This window comes from Epargyreus clarus, unplaced genomic scaffold, assembly GCF_041222505.1.
Source record: "Epargyreus clarus isolate Ecla_fem2 unplaced genomic scaffold, WU_Ecla_fem_2.2 ptg000001l, whole genome shotgun sequence".
NCBI lineage: Eukaryota > Metazoa > Arthropoda > Insecta > Lepidoptera > Hesperiidae > Epargyreus > Epargyreus clarus.
In genome coordinates, this window is record NW_027332209.1 from 14,185,729 (window position 1) to 14,209,818 (window position 24,090).

The window sequence follows — 24,090 nt, forward strand, 5'->3', positions numbered from 1 at the left end:
GTGCAATCTACTTACATGCATTGTAAACATTTTAAAGTGCCTGTTACAAATCACAAATTTATTTATTTATTTGAAAAATACTGATATCTTATTAAGATTGAAACATACGAGTAGATGTATAATTGAATTTAAATAAATATGCACTATTATATAAAAATGAAAAGCTGATTACAAGTTTTCACATACGGGTCACAAAAATACCGGTCTCTTTCATGAGGCCACGAAGTCTCTTACATAGTAACTAATATATACTCTGTAAAAATGTCAAGTGTCTGTCTTTTACGGTTCAAGAGATAGAGTCATGTGACAGTCGGAAGAGGGACGGACAGGCAGCAGGGCTTAGTTATATGGCCCGTTTTTATTTACCCTTTGGGTAATCCTAAAAATCCGAAAAATATTTTTTCGAAACAGGAGGTTGCTTGGCAACTCAACTGTTGTTAGACATCGCCCCACTAATGGGTATGGGTCTTTTCTCATAACTGGGAAAGGCCTGGAACGTACTCTACCACATTGCTCCAATTTGAAGCTATACGCTCTCCATTTCTATTAACAAGAAACAAATTTAAATAATTCCTCAATACTGTTATATACAAAAGTGAACATGAGAATAGAATTTCTAAGAATTTCTAGTTCTGCTTATTTAAAGATATTTATTTGGGATATATCTCGCATGCTTAAAGAGGTATTCTGTTGGGTGGGAAATTTATATCCTTAAAAGACGATACATTTGTGTAACGAGCGCATTTAGCATCTTGTAGATTTGTAGCGCACATATTTGTAGTAATGCGAGATATTGCGCATTTGTAGCAACTTGACAAATTAGAGAGGTTCGTGATTTAGATAAATTATTTATTTTAATAAAATTGTATTACACTTAGTAGTCTTGCTCTATAAATTAGAAAAACTAAAATGTTTGTTCCCGTTTGATCGACATAAATATAAATGAATATATAAAGATTTAATAAAATTTTAGTTCAATAAACTCTATTATTATTATTGAAGGGACAACTTCGGTATGAGATATTTATATGATAGCGTGCACGCCACAGACCTGTATTTGTTTTGTACCCAAGTGCGCGCATAAATATTACTAATACACCTCTGTCTTTAATTCATTATTGTCCCACTGTTAGGCATGTGTCTCGTCCCACATTGGGAGAAATTTAGGCCATAGTACACATCCCTGGCCAACTACGAATTGGTAGACTTCAAACCTTTGACAACTTTTTTTATAAAGAAGTCTTAAGCGTGTAGGTATTGTTATGTTGTTTATTTTCGCCGTAAATACCCAAATAACTTCGAAAAATCAGAGGTGCGTGCCTAGGATTTGAATCTCAAATCTAAAATTGATAGTCGACATTCTCGACAATCTCGAATCTCAAATTGACATAAAAAAGTTAATGTTGATAAGTTAGAAGCCTTCTTTGTAATACGAGTAACTATAAAAACATACTTCACTTTGTGCTGTGTGCACAGTGTCAGTACCTTAAACTGCACGTTTAATTTACTATGACAGAACATTTCTATATAACTTTTCAACGGAAAATGTTAGAGAGATGACTTCATTGTTCTCAAAGTTTATGGATATGAGTTTTGCTGTTTCATAATGAGTCTGACAAGTCGAGGAACTACGAAGAATGAGTATGAAGCGAAGATAGTTCTTTCGTATAATGAGTGTAACTTGCTATTGAGTTTAGTATGACTTTTATGTTGAAACATGAAATAAATATGGGTTATAACTTGTCTTGCTTCTCCTAATATACCATGATATATTAAACAATAGACGAACTCTTTGTTTTATAATTTGAGGATGTCTGGTTTGTTCAAATGATTATTGTAGGTATGTATTATGAAAATAGGTTGTCGGACCAAGTTTTAGTATTAGTAAGTATTAGTACTTGGTTACGATGGTCTATGAGAATACCTTTGTTTTCGTTTACTATAATTTTACAGCCAGACGAAATCGTTTTTTATCCGACTGTGTGTGATGAGATTTGTTGAGGATTGCACAGTACACTTTTTAGTAGGTCTCATTCATTAGGGGTCGTTGGAATTGTCAAAAGTGGGATTGACATATATTTTCAAGCAGTTGAAATTTTTGGTTTTGTAGTAATTCTCTCAATTTTATAATTGAGTGATAAGTGTGGCATTTTATAACAATTTGTATACCTCATATTTTGGAGTTATTGACACACGAAGAAAACACAAACTTCGACATGTGGAACAGAAACCTTAACCCGGTATTTACCTAAATGTTTGTTTGTTCTGAGATTGCATCCGAAACCTTTTGTACGTCAATCGGTACATAAATCAGTATTTTGTATTTGTATTTTATTTTGACGACGATCAAAAGATCAGATTCTGGGTCTGGGTGTTTGAGTATTTGTTTATGTGTGTGTCCATGGCACCCACGACACAGGGAATTCTAGTGTAGAGCTGTGAGTCAAGAAAGCATATATCACTAGTCCTACTTACTTTAATTCAGGTTTCCTCGGCAGTTCCTTCTCTGCTTTCCTCAACTCTATGGTCTTGGGCGAGGGTGGTGGACTGTGGTCCTTGTCGACGTCCATGTTGGAGGGTACGTACCCCGAGTCGTTGTTCGTGTTGGGGTCCATCATCGGGATGGGTGACGCCAGGTTCGCCATGATTCTGTTGAAATGTAAAGTCATTGTAATGGGTATATAAAACAATTATTTTTCAGCATTGCGACTGCATATTACTGGCAGCAAAATTAAAATGGGCAGAATATTATTATTTCTCGCTATAGAAGATCTGACAAATTATATCCAGCAGTTTCTACATTAGATGATATGGATAGATATAAAAAAAAAATATTTCGTTTCGTATAATATATTTCGTTGAATAACGATGTCTAATATGAGCGCTGACTTCAGAAATATGTACTAAACCAACATTTATTTGAATATTTTTTTACTTTGTAGAAACACAAGTCGGTTGTATTTTTTTGTTAAAAAAATTTTTTCACCCTTTTTAGTAATGACATATTAACTCCTTTTTGAAGTCGGTTAAAAAGTTAAAGGAATTGGTTATGTGGTATATGGGGTTATGTGGTATAAGGGGTTATGTTACAAATAGATTATGAGCTATGAGCTATGAGATTCAAGAGCAGTTGGTTGGACAACTTGCATTAATATGCTGATGCCCATTATCCAATACTGTCCCACTGCTTGGCACGGGTCTCCCCTCATAGTGAAAGGAGACCACTTCGCCCATTTGCCATTTGCCCAGTGTAAATTCGTAGACTTCACACGCCTTTGAGATTATTGGTTTAGGTGCGTGCAGATTTCCTCGCGATGTTTTTTTTACCGTCATAGGCAGAGATAATTAATCTTAAATTTATTTCCTAGTCGTCTTTTACGACAAGAGTGTGGTAGACAAACGTTTTGTTTTTTTTCATACTTACAGACCAGTCTCCTCAACGACAGCAGCGAGCATGAACCGAGCGGACCTCGTGTTGGCCAGCTCCTCAGCATACGCGCCCATTTCTGTTCTATCAAAGTTAGGTTATAAAGACAATAGAGTTCTTCGTTCTTTAAGAACATCTTTGGTATATAAGATCGGAACAAACAAAGGTTACAAAGGTAAAGTAAGAACTTTTATTAGATTGTTTTTTACGAACGTTTAATAAAACGTATTCTGTGTAGCTACACTAAAATCCTGATGGGATTGTGGACAAAATAAAAGGACAAACATACCCAGACTCATAAATGTTGTGTTTTATCCGTAATGAAGTTTTTATCAAAGTTCCATAACATTTCTAAATATTTTTGAAATCATGGCAAAGTTTTTTGTTTTTTTTTGTGCCGAGCAGTGAAACAGTATCTTGGTTGTTAATGTTTTCGATGTTGCAAATATCCATTAATTGCGCAAAAGTGTCTAAAAATTTCAATGTATCTGATTGAATGGCTAGGACTGATATGAGGCAGTTACCTGGTAAATATTTAATAATGAATACTTAAATCTGCTACTTAATTATGAATTGAAGTCCGGTCTTGTTAAGTGTCCGGTCTAGGAAAGTGGCAATCGTGATTGCTAACTAATTTACATTAGAGGCTATCTTTGTTTTCGGGAATGGCAACGCACCTGTCATAGTGTTCCTGTCATATGGAGTACCTTGTCCAATGGTAGCAATGACATTTGTTTGTCAGATGGACTGCATATTAAAAAGGTGCACATATATGTCATCAATTACAGGTCAAGATGACCACTTACTTTTCATCGTCTTCATCCTCGTTGCTCCCAGACGCTGTGTTCGTCGGCTCCTGGGCTTCAGGGAATCGGTTAGTGTTCGCCATGTTCTCTATAACCACCGCTGCAGTCCCGCTGGAGACAGCTGAGCTGACGGCTGAGGAAGTCTTCTTCGCGACACGTTGCTTCTTGGCTCTTTGACGGATTGCCTATTCGAAAATGAAAATTAGAGTTTATTTTATGAACTGTTTTATTTTTCTTAAGTGCAAAAGTCTTTCAAAATGTGTGTACATTGAAGGAAATAGTTAAGTATGTAAATAGTTAAGTAACGTCGCCGCTGTTAGAATTTGGATTGAACCGCTAGGGGCCAACATATATTTTTCAATTTAAGCTGTCAGTCCTGGTTGTTAAGTATCATTGGATATGATGTTATAATGTGGACTTTCTCCAAAAAATCTGGATTGAAATAAAAAAGTCTTATGCTCGTGTCAAGTGGCGGTAGATGTATTGACATGCAAAAAGTGCTCTGAAAAATGATTTGATTTGCTTCGGGAATATCTGCTACTATCAGATTCTATATTGTTTCTATTAACTAAAGGCACAACCATATAGTAAATTTTAATTTAGACACCTAATTAAACTTAATCGTACCAAATGTATAAAACGCGTAATTTTCCGAGTGCTCTGACACGTCACGCGCCACGTCACGTCACGTCTGACAAATATAAATCCGCCTTAAGATAAACAAACAAAACAATGTTTGCCAAAACCGCCGAGGTGCCGCGTTCAATTTCTGGGTAGCAAAAGCGATTTGCGGTTTCACTAATTATAAGTCTCTTTGAAATTCGGTAATTAACCAACTTTCCTTACACGACGCGAGGGCGAAATATTAAAAATTCATGTGGGTTTTGCTCATATTCATATTAAATGAACTTTTCAAAGGAAAATGGTAATGTCTTTTAGAACAGGTGGCATTAGGTAAATGAGTTATGTAGAATATGTTTCTGTAATTATATTATAATCGTTGGTATTCCTGTTAATTATCGTCTTACTTATTACGCTTTCAGCGATTAAGGTCGTATTTAATGTAATTATAAATTATATTTACAAGGCTTCGACGATTATTCGAAAAATACAAACAAATTCTTTAGATTCTTCTGTCTGTTTCTCTGGTTGCCTACTGCCTGCAGTCTATTTCATGGTAAGTTATTGCCGTCCATGGACATCTTTAATCAACTTCAGATAAGATCAAAGTCCTACCTGAAGTCGGATGCCTTGTTATCCCTTAACACTAAGCTGGAGCGTTTTGGAAAGGTATACCTCCCATATTTTACCCTTCAAGTCAGAACACGGTAGCGCTTAACACTGCTGTTATCCTTACTAATATTATAAATCCGAAAGTAACTCTGTCTGTCTGTCTGTCTGTCTGGTCTTTGCTTCACGCCTAAACCACTGAACCGATTTCAATGAAATTTTGTATAAAGATAGTCTAAAACCCGAGAAAGGACATAGGATAGTTTTTATCCCGGAAATTCCACGGGAACTAGTGATGGCGATCTAAAGTTGATTATTCGGAGAAGCGATCTTTTGGACCAAAAAGTCGATTATTTTAATCGATATTAGTAAGGATTGAATCGTAAACTATGCATTTGACCAAGTGATGATCTTTAGCAAAGTTGTTGTCCATGAGCCCACGAAGGTTTCAGAGTTGGTACGACCAATTTTCGCCAGATGGCGCCACTGTCATTCCAATGAAGGTACGAATTTTCAGTTTTATGTATGTTAGTATGTCATATTATTTTCTTTTCTTCAAAAACTAGTTAGAAATAAATAGGTGCACAGTGGTGTCACTGGAGTCGAACCACAAATAATTCTATTACCTTGTTCTACCTAAAATACTTTGTAACAGAGAACGTAGAGAAGTAATACTTACATTAGGGATGTAAAAGTGTATATTTTGACCATTTAACCATTCGAACAGCGATTAAAAATTAATTTCGGTTGCAGCAAGCAATTATTCCAAACAGTGCACATTAGCCAGTGAGAACAATACACAGTAAATGTATAGCTGAATTAAGCTTAACGACTCCATTGTCCTCTGTGTTTAGTTTGTAGTATTCTATACAATTTAACAAGATTCTACGCTAGAATTACGTTTGCTAATCGTGTAATTATTGTTTTGAAATGATTGATCCTTCCTATACAAATCTACATAAATAATGGGACATAAAACCTCATTAGAGCTCCATTAATCATGGGTGTCTCGAGTGACTACTAGAAGAACAACGTTCATATTTTTTGATTCACATAATGCCGATTTTCAAACTTGATTGATAACTAAAGAGGGTTATCCTCTTTCTAGAATTTAAGACTAAAGCACAACAGCTTCATACCGCTTTTATAAGGTAATACTGGTGTATTGCCTTATAAAAAGGCTCGACTTCATCAGAAGTGTCTAAACATCTACTGACAAAAAATCCACAAAGATGTCCTTAAATGGTTTTAAAGACACTTCTGATGAAGTCGAGCCTTAGAGTTCTGTGTTTGGTCTTTGTTTTGAGTCTGAAATGTAAATGTCCTTTGACAATAAACGGGCTCTCTCAATTTATTTTACACTTAGTGGATCATCATCCTCATCATCATCAGCTTAGTCATCATTAACCACCATACCGGTCTGACGCGCAAAGGGTCCCGGGTTCGATCCCCGGCCAGACAGAAATCTAAATGATGAATTTAGATTTCTGTTTCTGGGTCTGGGTGTTTGTGTATTTGTCTATGTGTGTGTCCATGGCACCCACGACACAGGGAATCCTAGTGTGGGGCTGTGAGTGTAGAAAGCGTTTTAAAGCGTTTATATATACTACTATTATATATACTATGCCCTTAAGTAATTGAAAATGAATTCGAACCTCGGACCTCACTATTAGTGGCCGCTTTTTCATAAAAATAGTCAGCTGCACTAGGATTTATCAACTAATCTAAACCGTCTAGACTTCCAAATTAATGTCATTATTCCTAAGTCTACGACATTGAAACTAATCTAATGTCTAGATAATTAGTCCTTTATTTGTAACTTGAAATCTTACTAGAATCAAAATTTGCTATTTTCTCTCTATTTAAAGATCTCTTCTTTATAATTGTATTTAAAAACCCATTTGGATGCATTGGATAGTCAGATAACTAGCCATGAAAACAAAGAACTCCAGTGCTTAAATATAGCCTATATTTAACCTCATACATATGTTAATATTCATATAGTAATTTGGGCTGTTGGGCGTACCAAATAAATAGACATACAAACATACATTGATGCTCTCCAAAAACGTAATTCTCCGCAGACGGCCAATAATTGGCCAAGTGAAAATCAAATTCGCACCCCACTTATTTTCAACTTTTTTTTAATATTTATTATTTGTTGTTATAGCGACCACCCTTGATTTTTTACAGAGTATGTATAAACATACTCTGTAAAAAATCAAGTATCTACCTATTATGGTTCAGGAAATAGAGCTCTGTGACAAACGGACAGACAGCGAAGTCTTGGTAATAGGGTTCCGTTCTTACTCTTTGGGTACGGCTAATCTCCTTTATACCCAAAATCATAAAATGGATAAATGTTTGTTAAGCCGAATATTGACCATAATCGTCACTCTTAGTGCTCGTACACAAAACTGCGATGCGACGTCGCATCGTAAAAATCTGCAAGCTCCCTCGACGCATCGCAAGAACTTGCGAATTAATTCGCATCTCACATTCCTGCGATGTTTCGTCACACTTGTTGACGCCATTTTTAGTTCGTTCTGAGACAGCGTGTGGGGAAGACCTGTATTTGTTGGGTGGGAAGACGTATACTTTAATGTAAAACTTTTTTATATTACTGATTGAGGAGCGCCCTGTTCTTTGGGAAACTAAATATAAAATAAATTATATATTATAAATGGATGAACTTTGTTACTCTTTCCTGTATCTCTTAAGCAATAACAAAAGTGCACCCTTCTTTTTACGATCCATGTCACGACCTAATTTTCAAAATACCGTTCCGTACGTTTGACGGTTGTCGAAAGAATGGTCACCCTGGAAGACGCTACATCGCACGATATCGCATCGCAGTAATTCGTGTCGCAATTTTTTGCGTTGCGAATTCCCATCGCGTCGCATCGCAGTTTTGTGTATGAGCCCTTATGTAGAGCTATTAGATGCGAGGTTCACAACTTAACGCATTTGTATGCGTGTCGACGGCCATTTATTGTATTAATGGACCTTTTCGATCACTATATTTATCGGAAAATAATATCTGAGCTCGATATTATTATCGTATCTTTAAGACGAAGGGCCGATAAAATGGGAAAAATCTCATTTTCTCTGTGTCTGTCTGTACATTTCTGTATAATCTATTTTCTTCAACATTAACGTACAAATTGCCTAAAGGTCATCAATTTAAGAACATTAAAAACTAAAAATATAACTTTTAATTATAATAGTAGTAGTCGCCTTTCTACAGGCAGTCCTTTAACCTTTAAACTAGCCCAAAGCCATTCGCGTATAACAAAACCTACTAATTCCTGCTATACTACCAATCCTTTGTTCTCTAGTAGGCGATCCCACCCGAATTTCGTACAAACTCGTTTGAAATACGCGGCGTGTGAACGAGACATCAATTGCCTCGTGTGTACACAGCCTTAGAAGTAACCCGCTAACCTCCGGCCGAGTGGAGCGATAGAACACGAACTGTATCGGTTAAGTGCTGCCATTTGTCTGTCTTGAATATTTCATATTTCTGCGTTAAAACATGTAGGTAGTTAATTGTAGTCTTGTGTCATGTCATTCATGGACTACTAACAGAAATAAAGCAAGAGTTTTATCTGAAGTGTATTAAAGACATGTTGTTACTTCTTAGGACTAAATCTAGTCCGTCTTAACAAAGTTACTTATTGCTAAGAGTTGTACAAGCCTATTTAATAGTAATTTGCACAGATGCAAACTAAGAGACGCGATAATTTCAAAGGCACTTTAACTTTTATATAGATAAGTGCGATGTCAACCAAATCGCATTTGACTAACTTGGTGGACTTCGATCTGATCTTTCTGAAAGGAGATTTGAGCCCAGCGGTGAGACTGCAATAAGGACGAAATGGCGATTCATTTACTAGATACCTAACACTAGGAATATATTCTCTGTTTGTATTCTATAGCGCTGACAAAAAATCCATAAAGACGTCTTTCTTCCATGAAAGTTCTGCAAAACTAAATTGATATGGAAGAAATGCATCTAGACAGCTGGATTAAGTTCCAGCTTAAGCAACCCAAACACGTAAGTTCTGAGAAACGACTAAACACCTGAACAAGACAGTAACGAATAGCGAGATTGGAACTTGATCGCACAGTGGGTAGCAGGAAGCAAAATGACTTAACCAAGATTTTATTTTTTTTGGTTTTAGTTATTTTTTACTCAATGACATTATATGTCTATTAAGTCGAAGTCGCAGAACTTTTTATTATATAAAAAATCGAAAGAGCTTGCAATCCATCTGGTCAATTTAATGGTAATTTACATGGTCACCAATAGTCGTGTATATCTGTATAGTTGTTGTTTACAGATACAATTGAAGTTATATTTGACATGGGCTACTCATGCGATCTTAGCACTAAGAAATAAGTTGAAAAACCTTTTTTAATTGTTTTTCCATTATCACCTGCTTTAAACAGCAAACACGGTAACAAACAAGTAACCAGGTAGCAAATACTTGTGTGGTTGAAACAATGAAATCCAATATTCTACACCATCTAGTTATCGATATTAATTATTATTTAACTCATTGCCAATTAGGAAGCACAGAGAAATTATCAATTACCGTATGATTTATTCTAATACAAAGTATTAAATGTTTAGTTACTTCATTATAAAATTACATTCATGGTAATATTATGGTATCATATCTACGTCTCTAAGTATTCGATAGCGATTTATATGCAACACGCACGCCGAATGATACTTATATTTCATATCGCGTGATATTTACGATATTTACTTATTCCCTATTTTTATTCGTCCCCATTCCTGGAGTTGCGTGTCAAAACTATTAATACGCGTCTCCTTTTCAAAACTTACTTTTTCTTCCCCTTTGTTCAACTTTTGTGGAAGTTTCGTCATGCGTCACGCTTGAACTATTAAGGAAAGTTATGGTTGACATTATGATGTCAGATAATTCCACCTCGATAGTTCTTTGATTTGTGACAAATAAATTTTCCTTAAATCACTTCCGAGGTATACGTAATACACGAGTATTATTTAGGAATTTCAAATAATATTCTGAGTAAACAATATTATATGCTAGGGTATTAATAGGTACGTAAAAATACAAGAAAGTCCAATAATTTTATCCTACAACATTATTGTCACTGTCACATATATTTTTTTCCTACTTACTTTGTATATGTCTCGTAAATGTATGAGTTAAAATATATATATATATATTAGTAATAAACGAGTTGATAATAATTATCACAATTTATTAATGTTGTATTACAATTATTACATGTGTAATATTGGAAACTGAAATGTAAAAATTATATTTACTTATTTTCAGTACTTAAATGTATTTTCATTTTTTACACTTGCGTGCTTTTTCTTTTGTCGTACTCAGGGAATATCTCGTCACGCGCCACCGTCATCTATATTATCGGAAAGTCCATTGTCCGTATTTATCTGCGTGGAATGAAACGAAAAATATTTAACATCATATTTAAATAATCATACTCGTAACGCACAAACATGTTGACGGCGTAATTAAATTTAGATTTGAAAAAGTAACATCCTGAATAAATTTGCTATCTGTAATTTGGTGTGTAAATTGTATTTTAATATATTTTGTAATAAGCGTAATATTAAAAAAATGTTTATACAGAATAATATTGACAAGGAACCCCAATTGAATAACATAGGATGTGAAATTGCTAAATAAAATATTTTTAGATTCGTTTAACAAAATATATTATAATTTTTATTTACTTGTGTAAGACTTATTCTGACTGATTCATTATCGCAAAACCTAATCTATTGTAGATAGAAGTACGAAATTTGGATAGTTGGTTACTATTATGATATAAGCTAGGAAGAATTGTTGATATTCCAGCCTTGAAGGTGTTGAAAGATTGTTTCAAAATCCACGTATTTGAAGCAAGTTCAATGAAATTTCAAGAAAAGTATTTGGTTTGGCTTTCTGCCTAGGAATAAACAAACGCCACTTTCACTGTTTTTGGAAATTCAACCCTAAGGATCTAAAATAGTGATTAAAACTTTACATTATGTTATGATTTACGCGTACAAAGTCACTGAGAAAAGCTAGTTATTAATGATTTTCCAATCCATTGATTTCCCGTTTTATAAGTTACGTGCCTTTTCTTTCGTCGCGTTCGGTGGGAATTTCGTCACGCGCCTGTCGAAGTATATACCTGGAAAGTTTTATTGTCGGCATTTATCTGCGCGGAATGGGAAAATATCAGATATTATATCCGCCTTGAAGCATAAATATAAGAAGGAGAATCGACTATCATGTAGCTTCCCGTGGGGAAATTCAATTCTTATGTTGTTTGTAAGGGATATGTAGCTGTAAGTGGATATTGGGAAGTGTAACTTCTATGTTAAGTGCTCGATTAATAGTAAAATATAATATTGTTATTAGCTGTTTAGCCTCTGAGATGACGAGTTGATTGAAGGTGAATTAGATGAACTTACAAACACTTAGATCCATACAATTCCATACATATATTTGAGCGGGAATCGAACGTGGAATCATCTCTTTAATATGGTGAACGCTATGTCACACTAGTCAAATTATATTTATTGTTTGTTGGTCTAATTCGTTTTTAGTGAGATTCTTACTTCTTTGTGTTAATTTTTCGTGTAAATATACGTAAAATTCAAAAATATTACGCACCCTTTTATACATAGTAAATTAGTTTACTTTCTAAATATTAAAAAAAAATCAGATATTTTAAAACATGTTTCTAGCCCATTCTAATTTTTAAAACCTTCTGCATAATGAATACGGCACTAACATTGTATAACGTTTGTCTAGTAAGAACATAGTTATAACCATAACTTTAGGTCTGTTGCTCCTAAAACTTATTGTCCACCTCCAGAGTTTCTCAGAAGCAAACTCCGAGATAATTACCGTCAAAGTTTCAGATAAACTAGTTTGTTGTTGAAACCGGTTTCTAAATCAATTTCAGCTATTAGTTAAACAAAAGAAGCTTATTTAGATTAATGTAAAGGTTCATTAAGGTAAGTAGTTGCTACGGAAAATGAAATAAGTATTTTTTAAAGTAAAAGATAGATTAGTAAAGATTAGTCACTCCTAACAAAAAATGTAACTAGAGAATTGAAATAGTTGCGGAAAAAGTGTTGCCACGTCTCCGTGCTACAATGTCCCTAAAATATTTGAAATACTTATTTATTTATTGTGTAAATAACGCAGTATTAGTTATTTATTCGTAAATTTTAGGTAAATTACAGGAGTAAATTGAGAAGGTGGTAGAACTCTTTGTGGTTCGACTCCGGTGGCACCACCGCCACACCTATTTCTGCCTAATAACAGCAATGTTACGCGCTGCTGTGTTCCGTTTTGAAGGGTGTGGTAAGGGAGACATACTTTTCCGAGGCGTTCAAGCTTAGTCCTCAGGAGGAGCGGCGCATCTATAGCCGACCTCTTATAAAATATGAAAAGATGTGGGGAAGGAGCTTTCAGACTCGAACCATGAAACGATGAAACGAATGGTAAATTACAGGAGTTGATAAGATGGTATATCTTACTAACTCTCTCAATTTGCCATTATTATAAACAATGATTACCCCTTATCGTCAGGCGCGATTTGTGGGTTTTATAAAGGAATCTGTTAGTCCTCACCATCTGTTACACGAATGCAAATAGATTCTTAAAGTTATGGCAAGACATTTATTTGGAGCGCTTGTTACAACATCAATTTTATGGAGGTTTTAAGTGTACTCAGCAGGTATCTTTTGCATTGCTCCATTATGCATTATATAGAGTATATAATAAGTTTATGTTGTACTTTGGGTAGGAGAATATTATAAAGTTCTCGCTTGAAACTTTATACCATAGCTTATTAGTACTTTTCTAGGGTTCCGTTCCCAAAGGGTAAAAAAGGGAACTCTATTATAAACGTCTGTCCGTCTGTTCGTCTGTCGGTATGTCACAGAGCTCTATCACTCGAATCGTAATAGATAGACAATTGCAATTTTTACAGATAACTAGCTGACCCGACAAACGTCGTGTTGCCATATAAATAAAAAAAATGTTAAGGGTGAACATCCCTTATCACTTAGGGGGATGAAAAATAGATGTTGGCCGATTCTCATAGATACTGGATAAGCACAAAAATTTTCATCAAAATCGGTCAAGCCGTTTCGGAGGAGTATGGCAACGAAAACTGTGACACGAGAATTTTATATATTAGAGAATGTATAACGGTGGCCGCTATAAGAACAAACACTAAAAATAAAAAGAAGTTGAATATAAAAGGGGATTCCCATACCACAAACCAGTAGTTTTCGGCACTTTTTAATATTTTTGGTTTATTTCAATTTATTTATACAATATCAAAAGCTTTCTTCATGTATATTCCTATAACTGTATTCAAAGCGTTGTGAATGCCACACACATACCTCAATATAAAAATAAAATATCAAAATTAATTACATACTTCGGTTATTGCACAACTTGGAATTGAACCCGAGACCGTCGTGTTAATCATGGCCCGCGGATCTGTTAATTTTTTTATGAAAATAAGTTAAATTTAGGGAAGTATTGTGATAATTTTCAGCCCCTTTGTGTATTCTAGTATTCTATAGTAAATGTTTATGAAGAGGGACGACTTGGCCTAATTAAACAATGGAGTTACGCGAAACGGAAAGGTTTTCTTTACATAAAATGGAAATACAAACTCAAGTAAAAAAACAATTTTTTCTTCATTAATGTAAAATTACACATTTTAAAACGAATTTCTTAAATAAATTGGCTAAAATAATCAGGACCCTCGACTAAACGTAACTTCTGAAGTACGGAAGTCTGTACCATTTCATAGTATGCCACTGGCATAGATAAGAGCAGTAGCTTTTGCTAGCATCTCTACCAGTGGGCCTCATTTACCACGGTAAAGGGTATCCTATATTTTTATCCAGGTTTTTTTTTTTTTTTTTATTTTTTTATTTGTTACTTAATTAAAATGAATAAATGGTTTTAAACTGTTTGTGTTTCAAAATTTTTAAATTTCCGATCTATAGATCTTGCGTGAAAAAATAACAAATTTACATCTGTCCGCAAATTGTCACAAATTTTGGCGGTTATAATATTAGTAAAATTAAGAAGTAATAATAGCAGTCAACCATCCAAATTTTGACTATTAATGGGATATACTGGTTTATTTTCTGTTGAAACATTTGACCTGCATATACTAAATAGGGATGCAAAGTAAATGTTTTTCAGAAGAATTAATCAAACACATACCTTGAATATATTATAGTAGAGGAACATCATGATGATGCAGGGTATGTAGAAGGAGGCTAGCGAGGAGAAGATGACGTAATCAGTGCTGTTAAAGAGGCAATGGTCGGGGCTCCGGTCCGGGGTGTTGTTGAGGCCCAGGACCACTGGAGAGCCGATGGCGCCGGAGACCAGCCACGCCACCGCTATCATCAGCCAGACTCGCGCGTTGCTTTTGTGCTTCGCGTATTTGATTGGCTGCGTCACTGCTATGTACCTGTTCGAGCAATGTGGAATTTGCATTAGAAGTTAATTCAACGTGGTAGTATTTTTTTTTCATATAGAATAGAATCAGTCCACCTGATAGTAAGTGGCTACCGCCGTCCATGTACTGTAATCAACCTCAGATAGGATTACATATGCCTGAGGTCGGCCACAGATGCGCCGCTATCCCTGAGAACTAAGTTGGAACGCCTCGGAAAAGTATATCTACCTTACCACACCCTTCAATCCAGAACACAGAACCGATGACCACTGCTGTTATCAGGCAGAAATAGGTGTGGCCTTAAATCTTACGTGCGTCCAGTTATATTGAGGCGCAAATTATTGCCGAAAATGTCGTATGAGACGTTTCAGAGCTGCCGCATGTCTAGATGACTTATATACCTAATATGTCTACTGTAATATAACCAAAATATCTAGATATTGTCTGTCACAACCAGTGTCTGACACTGTATATACATATAAACGCGATTATTAAGCTAACGGAAATGATTAATGGGGGTCACATGGTCCTAAAAAAAAGAACTTCCTTCGAAAATTTTCTTAGGATCTGTATACACTATACAGATGGGGTTATACAAAAACTACATAATAGTATTATTCGCAAGATAAGAGAAATAAAATAGAAGGTATTAAATCAGATAGGTATGAATACCTCTCAATAAGACGCCCGTCACTAATTTATCGAAAGAGGAAATCGTGCGTAAGGGCCCGGTTTTATATCGAGAGTACTTGTCGTAAATACAATATAAGGGAGGCTACACACTATATTGGATATCTAATCCATTGTAAGAATTCTTATTTTTTTTTAACAGCCATCAATACCCAAATTTTATTTTGTTTTTTACTTTAAACCACATTTTGTTAATTTTATTAAAAAGTATAATCTATGTTCGAAAACGTGAAGTCTACCAAGTCTTTTTTGTTCTTAGTGGTGCCTACTGGGTAATATAATATTAATAGTATTCATGATTAGAGTATGCTTATGTCTCGTATGTACGCTTAGGTAAGTCTAATTTGTGAACCATTATCAATTTTAAGGCTAACTGCCCATTGGCTGTTATCGTCTGAACAACTCATAGACTTAGCTACTAAGTAGCCTAGCGTCTAGGTAATATCTTAACAGTTGCTCGGCCTTTACGTAATAGGTTAGTCATATCGCATTGTTCATAAGTCACTTATAAATAAAGTCGACGTAGCTTAAGCATCTGATTGTAGCTTAAATGAAAAATGTAGCCAATGTGAATATCACGCGATGGGCGGCTAGCTTAATGAAAATAAACCGAAACAGTAAAGTGTGAGCCTACCTCAAAGTTCTGTATCGGGCGCACGGATTGAAGGATTTAATGAACCGTGCAGCGAACCACGCCGGCCCGCTGAGTCTCGCGACTGAACAGGATTCTACGTGGATTGAAATTGATATAGCTTTGATTGATATGTGTTTGGGGTATACTCGTGTTTATCTGTGGTATAGTATTGCCAAAGTGGACTCGTTATCAGGTTAGCTGGGCTTTTTATATAATATAGGAGAACGAGCATGCAGTTCACCTGACGGTAAGTGGCTACTGCCACATAATCAACCCCACATAAGATTAGATTCCTACCTGAGGACGGCCACATATGCGCCGCTACCTAGGCTAGGCTAGGCCGGAACACCTCGAAAAAGTATGTCTCCATTACCACATCCTTCAAACCAGAACACAGCAGCACTTAACAGTGCTGTTATGAGGTTGAAAAAGGTGTGGCGATGGTGCTGTTGGAGTCGAAGAACAAAGGGTTTTACCACCTTCAACTTTTTTAGGTTTCTCCGAGCGCTATGTTGTGGGCCTCTTAAAAAAAGGTGCAAAAAAAAGTCTTTTTTAACCCTATATTTGACATTGTGCACTTAAATGCACATTCTCATCAGATTTTTTTTTCTGAAAAACGAAACATCGAATCTTTTTAATAATAACTCAAAGCGACTTAGCAAACGTTTCCTTACGTCAGAAAATGAAATGTATATGTGTCTCGTTCACACATTGTCAGTGGTAAACAAAATAGTGAGCCGTCGGTCAGCGCCTGCGCAACGCTCTAAAAGTATCTAATTTTATCCGAATGAAATTAAGTTATATGTATGAAATTTATATAATTTTACTTTCTGCAAGCTTTATGCAATTTTTCCGTGATATTATTTTTGACATATAATGTTTTGAATATATAGTAATTCATGACTTTTGTTATGTGTGCATTAAAGTGCACACTGCCAACGACATACACTATTACTGTTTGTGAATATTGTGTCTTTAAATGCACATTGCCAACTTTGCTACTATATACTAAGGTTCTGCACCCAAGGTAGGGTAGGGTGAATAAGGTTCAGACAGACTTTTTTTTTATAATTCATAACTGCAATTCACATTTTCCCCCTTCCTCTAAATTCCCAGTCCTTAGCTTGCAATTTTTTTCTTTCATATGACTGGAGGCTGAAAAATTTTAGCTTTGGTGTGTAAATTGCGTAATTAAATCTGACGTAGAATCCAGCAAATCTTAGAAAGATGAATTCCAGATGTGTAGGTCTCATCAAGACGTCTCTGAACTCAAGTCCTGTCCAATCAATAGCGTCTTCTGTCAAAAATGTAAACATCTCCGATCATGATGATTCGAGAACATCTGCAGTATCAATCCCAGATAAGACCAAATTCCCACTTGAGGTCGGTCATAGATGCGCCACTAGCCCTGAAGACAAAGCTAGAATGCCTCAGAAAAGTATACCTGCTTACCACAACCTTCAAACAAGTGGAATAAGGTCCAGTCATATGCTCAAATTTAATACAGCATTGTAACGGAAACAAAGATTAAGGTTTAAACAGACAAGTCGCTTTATACCGTACAGATGTGATAAGCCATCGTTAGTATTGTCTTCACAGAATTTGGACATCTTTGTCTGTAATGCCTGGTTGCTGTTTCGCCATGAGAACAGTAGTAAACAAAAATTATTGCCACTCACAAAGTTTCGAGTCGCTTTATTTGGGAAACTGCGTTTTTTGGGAGGAAGTCTTCTAATGTCTCAACTCAACTAAAATATCTCAAAACTTGTCGATATGTCATAACTTCCCAGACTTTTATCTTTAGTATTTTCAAAATATATGATATTGTTTATGTTTTTTAATTATTTCTTAGTTTACTGAGTACTTGGCGGTGTGCATTTAAAGACACATTTTTTTTCTTCTGAACCTGGCAGTGTGCACTAAAATGCACATACTATATCCTGAAAACTGAATTTCAGAGATTTATTATTTTATTTTTCCTAATATCCTTATAACCCAATTAACGCAAGGAAGTAGCAAAAATATATATTTTTTAGGGTAAAATTCTCTGCCAAGTATAGGGTTAAAAAAGGCGATGCATTGCCGACTCCTCTGATGTTACAAATGTCTATAGGCAACAGTGACTACTTTCCATCAAGTCCTATATGGAGCAGCAATAAACGTGATGTTACCTGTCAACAGATATAGCGACAAGGTTGAAGATGCTGGAGGTGGAGCAGGTGACGTCCATGGCGATGTAACAGTCGCACACAACCGCTGGTAGACCCCAAACACCGTTTACCTGCAACACAAGATCAATATTACTAAAATGACAATTTTACAAAGGGTCCCGGTTTCGATCCCCGGCCAGATATACCCCTCAATGATGAATTTGGATATCTATTCGGGGCCTGGGTGTTTGTGTCTTCATCTTTGTCCATGGCACCGAAGACACTGGGAATCCTAGAATGCGTCTGTGAGCGTTGCAAACATTTTTTGAACAAAAATAAGTAGGGAAACACTGTTGCACAAGTTACTAGTAAGTATTAATCAAAAACTGCAGCCGAACAAAGTGTTCTTCATTTAATTAGACTTTAGATAACTACAATTTACCATAACTTTCAAAGGATCCACTAGCATTTATTTTTATACATATAATTTCAATATTCCTTATGCTAAAAAAACAATTATTTGATGTAGCGAAGCTTTAGTTGATACTTTGTGACTTTGTAGTTATATTGTAGGTAAATGTCACCATTATACTTTTCTTGAATTTGAAGCAAGATTTATAATTATACCGAAAAAATATGTTGTCGTTTTTTCCTCTCTTCAATTCTATTGTAAAAGCAATTACTTTCTCGAGAATGTCTTGAATCATTTCGAGTACCGCAGATGTTATTACGTTTTTATTTTTAAAACGAATATTCCATTAAGTTTCTTTTCTTCGAGGAATTAGAATTCATAACCGATGACATCTCAGCTAAGCCACGATTAATTAATTATTTCTGTATAATAGATTAGGATCCTACGGACTTTGTTGTTAGTTGTAACGTTGTATAAATGGTTCTTTTTAATCATATTATTTACACATGATCCTTATCGTTACTAATATTATAAATCCGAAAGTAACTCTGTCTGTCTGTCTGGTTGTCTCTTCTTCACGCCCAAACCACTGAACCGATTTTAAAGAAATTTTGCATAATGATAGTTTGAGACCCGAGAAAGGACATTGGATAGTTTTTATCCCGGAAATCCCACGGGAACTATGGATGGCGATCTAAGATCGATTAATCGGAGAATCGATCTTTTGGACCCAAAACATCGATTATTTTAATCGATATTAGTAAGGATTGAATCGTAAACTATGCATTTGATCAAGTGATGATCTTTAGCTAAGTTGAAGGTACGAATTTTCAGTTTTATGTATGTTAGTATGTTATATTATTTTCTTTTAAACGCGGGCGAAACCGCGGGCTAAAACTATATATATGTACATATGTTGGTGTGTTGTACTTGTATTTTGGATGTGTTGATGGCCTTCGCAAGAGGGAGGGCGGTGCTTACGTACACATGAATTGTTATGGGTGCGGAAGAAAAGGGCTCAGTGCTTTTCGTCCGCCTTTTGGAAAGATAACTATATTTACATTTTTTTTTATTTTACGCGTGAAAAAACGCCAAAACAAAACATATTATACGGCTTGCGCACGTGGCGGCGAAAGATAATGCTCTGTGCGTTCCGAGCCAATGTATCGTCATACTTGTCGAGTGTGCATTATTGTGAAGAACTCTTAACTTTACCTCAATTCTGAAGCTGTTATGTTCTGATGTATATTTTTTATTCAGGCAAAGTAATACCAGACGTGCCAACTTAGTCTCAGGGGTAGCAACTCATCTGCCGTTGTTGTGAATAACTAGAGCACAGCGGCTCTTAACACTGCTATTGTTAGGCAGAAGTAGGTGTGGCGGTGGTGCCCTGTTGTTGTGTTTTTGGATAGGATTCCAACTATTCGGGCTTGAGTTTCATTATCCATGAACCGCGGCAACTTACCATCGTTTTAGCATGAATGCCACATAAACTACATAACACAACGATTCCATAACACCTGATAAAGTTAACCAATTAAACTGTTTAATTTTAACACTAGCAACGCAATGTTTGCGATTTATTCGCGAGATAAACAACGTGCCATCTGCTGGGATGCCGTAAATCAGGCCTGTGGTTGGTGCAGCTGGCGGGGACAGAAATAAAATGGTAATAACAAACATTGCTTACGTTAAATGACTCCAATATAATTATGTTCTCTGAAGAACCATTTTTGGAATTTATTTGTTGTGTTTTTAAAAAAGGAAGCTGACAAATGAATTATTTCTCTTAAAATGGTGGTAGAACCCTTTGTGGTTCGACTCCGGCGGCACCACCGCCACACCTATTTCTACCTCATAACAGCAGTGTTAGGCGCTGCTGTGTTCCGTTTTGAAGGGTGTGGTAAGGGAGACAGATTTTTCCGAGGCGTTCCAGCTTTGTCCTCAGGAGTAGCGGCGCATCTGTGGCCGATCTCAGGTAGGAATATCTAATCCTATCTGGGGTTGATTACAGATGTCCATGGGCGGCAGTTGCGATTTGCCATCAGGTGGACTGCATGTTCGTCTGCTACTCCTATATTATAAAAAAAAAGCTAAAGGGAAGTGTATGTGTTTACTCCCGTGCGTGGAATCCAATTTTAATGCTGGAATTTAGTTTTTTCCAAATTATTAATAACGCGAGAGTTCTATCAAAATTGGTTCACTAGTTTTTCATGTTGGTTAATTTATATAAAACTTCGAATGGCAGAAAAATAAATAGTCGGAACAGACAGTTATAGACAAAGAAATGGAGAGATACGTAAAAAAATATAGAAACAGACATAAAGACAAACAGATAAATAGGCAAATTATGAACCGGTTAAAACTGGCTACAACACAAACTTAATCGTCCCGTATCAACAACAACAATACACTCCCTAGCTTAAATTAACTTTCGTTAAAACCCCAATATTTCGCCGTTAATACCCCTTTCACATGAGAAAGTATGTTAATTAGCCAAACCTTTGAGGTGTAAATGGAAATGCGTTTCCCATACCCGGGAAAGCCGTTTTCACATGACGCGGCATAACTCCGGCCTAACCAATATGGACACATTGGTACGCATTTACATATTTTTCATCAACGCTACAGCACATGTTGCATATTTGTTTTTGTGTAACAGAAGCTGAAAATGGGGACTATGCGTCCACTTTGACTAGTGAACTTAATTTATTTATGGACATGGTCCTTTTTGCAGGCAAGCAAATACCTGCAAAAAGGTCCATGTCCATAAAATAAATAATGGTTTGTATGGGTAGCTACCACCCTGGCCAAGTGCGTATTGGTAGACTTCACATATCTCTAAGATTTTTTAAATAAATCTCTCAGATGTGCAGCTTTCCTTTCGATGTATTCCTTTACCATTTAAGCAAATGATAATTCATTTCTAATACGCACTTAGCTTTGAAAAGTCAGAAGTGCGAGCCAGGTATTTGAACCTCGACCCCTCGATCGAGAGGCTGAGTTTCTTAACCACTATCACTGCTTAATGTTATTTGTACATAAATTAGCACCACCGAATATCCCCATATTTGGAAGCTTACAAATTGTTTTCCAATGCCGCCCTGTTACTCTCCGTGTGGCTAGGAGCACTTTAGACAGACACTAATTGTATTTTGTTATAAACTGAGCTCAGGTACACGGATCCTAGGCTATTAATTTGCATATGTTTCCCTTATTTACAACAATAAATTCAGATTGAGGCTATGTCATTTACATATTTTGTTGAAATTGAAATAGCAAAGCTACGTGCTTTGAACATTGCTACATTGCTACATGGTAAGTGGTACCGCCGATTACACATAGAATTTGTGTCATTGAATAAAAATTAAGATATTTAATGTCTTCAGTCAATCAAAAATTGCTGTATTATCCGAGATCAGTTGAAGATGCGTCAGTAGAGTCGAAGTTGGAATGCCTAGAATAAGTTATCTAGTCTATCTCCTTTCTACCACGCTGTAAACCAAAGTGCAGCGGTTGTTAACACTACTGTTTAAAAAATAGGTCGCAAATATTATTAGTAAAGTTCAAATTGAAATTATAAATAGGCGTCTCAATTTCATTTACAAGCTTAGAACATAGGAAGGTAATTAAGAAGAATTAATAATATGCCTAGTCAATAAATATCATACTATCGGAACTCGGATAAAAAATATAGACTAGTATAATAGTATCCTTTTGAACAAAACTTTAAACCATGAAAATGCCTTTGGATTTGCTTAGTTGCGTAGAATTAACAAATTATATCGATTTGCGATTATACATGAATCACACATATACAATGCAAACGTAACACTTGCGTTAAATAAATAAAAAATGATCGAATTGTTACTTCGTATGATACTCAATGCTTTAAACATATTTATGTTAATCTCAAATTACCTTATTACATTAAAACTTACAAAGACCATCACGTACACACATATACGATTCGTAGTCTTCATTTTTTGGTCCGAGTACAAGCCTCATAAAATTTTCGTAGCATTTTCCTACAAACACAATTCGTATTTTGTAAGGTAATTTATACCTTTTAGTGTACCACAAAGATACATTTGTCCCATAGGAAAACATTGTTTATGTTATCTTAGTTTACGTAGGAACGTGTTTAATAAGCATAAGTTTGGGGGAATTTATTACCTGCTACTAAATTATGTTACTTGTCTCATTGCTTCTAACGGAGTTGGAGTTTTCTATTTTAAAAAAAAAATGTAAGTATCAAGAAAAATAATTTGTAGATTTATGGTCGAATACCGCATCTGGTATTGTATCGAGGGTATTGGATTCGATTCTCTGTAATTATATTTTAAGTCAAAGTTTCGTTCGTTAGGTCGTTGGTGCGTTAAATTTTATTTGAAATTCGTTGAAAATTTACCACTATTGTATTCTGCAATAATACCTCCAAACTAAAAACGATTGTTTAGGAGGCCTCATCGGGGATAGAACCCAGAACTATCCGCAAGTGTCTTTACATGCCGTTCCATCAAAGTTGACATCCTTTTACTTGCCAAATCGTTTCAAACCCACTCGGACTAAATGCAATGGGTGTAAACTCGTTTCGATTACAGATCCTTAACTTGTACCACATAAACACTTAATTAATTTATGAAAGTTATCTGACAATATCACACATTCATCATACTAAAAGGACCGGCACGGTTTGATCAAATGTGTTAGTAGATATTTGGTTTACAGCGGTGACCATTATTGGTTTAAAAATAAAACTTGAAAACACTGTTGCATTTTCGTAATTAACAATTTTAAACAACTCTAATACATTAAATTTAGGAGATAAAATACTATTATACATAAACTACATTTTATTATCACCCCAGTTTTACCTTTGGTGTATTCAACCCCTGATTTTCCTGAAATCTTGTTTGGCTCGGAACCGATTCAGCAACACAATATCCCTGCTTCCTTGTAGTAAAATATGAAGGAAGTTATTTGGAGATTGCCAGTAACCCGTACGAAGGGAGTATAAATTCATAACATTACTCTGTAATATGGTTAAATTTCCACATAAATAATCTTTTACACCACGCCACCAGGCCTCACTTGACTGGCATATATTTTTTACGCGGTTTTGTATATAGAATATTTGTTATTATTATTATTTTTTAAGTCTTATTTTCCTGATGTTTTTGCGTAATCATTTCAGTTAGGACAGTTATTTTAAATTTTTTATAAGT

At 35.4% G+C, this 24,090-nt stretch overlaps 1 protein-coding gene across 1 annotated transcript in view; it reads right to left on the reverse strand.

Annotated features, from left to right (window-relative positions):
* LOC140757625 (dopamine D2-like receptor) overlaps positions 1-24,090 on the reverse strand; it is a 48,512-nt gene that overhangs the window by 5,882 nt on the left and 18,540 nt on the right. Inside the window, exons 2-6 of the mRNA XM_073093472.1 lie at positions 18,472-18,581; positions 14,736-14,988; positions 4,234-4,418; positions 3,425-3,511; positions 2,476-2,649 (exon numbers count right to left, since the gene is read on the reverse strand). Of these exons, the coding sequence (XP_072949573.1) occupies positions 2,476-2,649; positions 3,425-3,511; positions 4,234-4,418; positions 14,736-14,988; positions 18,472-18,581 (809 nt within the window). The remainder of the gene's footprint in view (positions 1-2,475; positions 2,650-3,424; positions 3,512-4,233; positions 4,419-14,735; positions 14,989-18,471; positions 18,582-24,090) is intronic.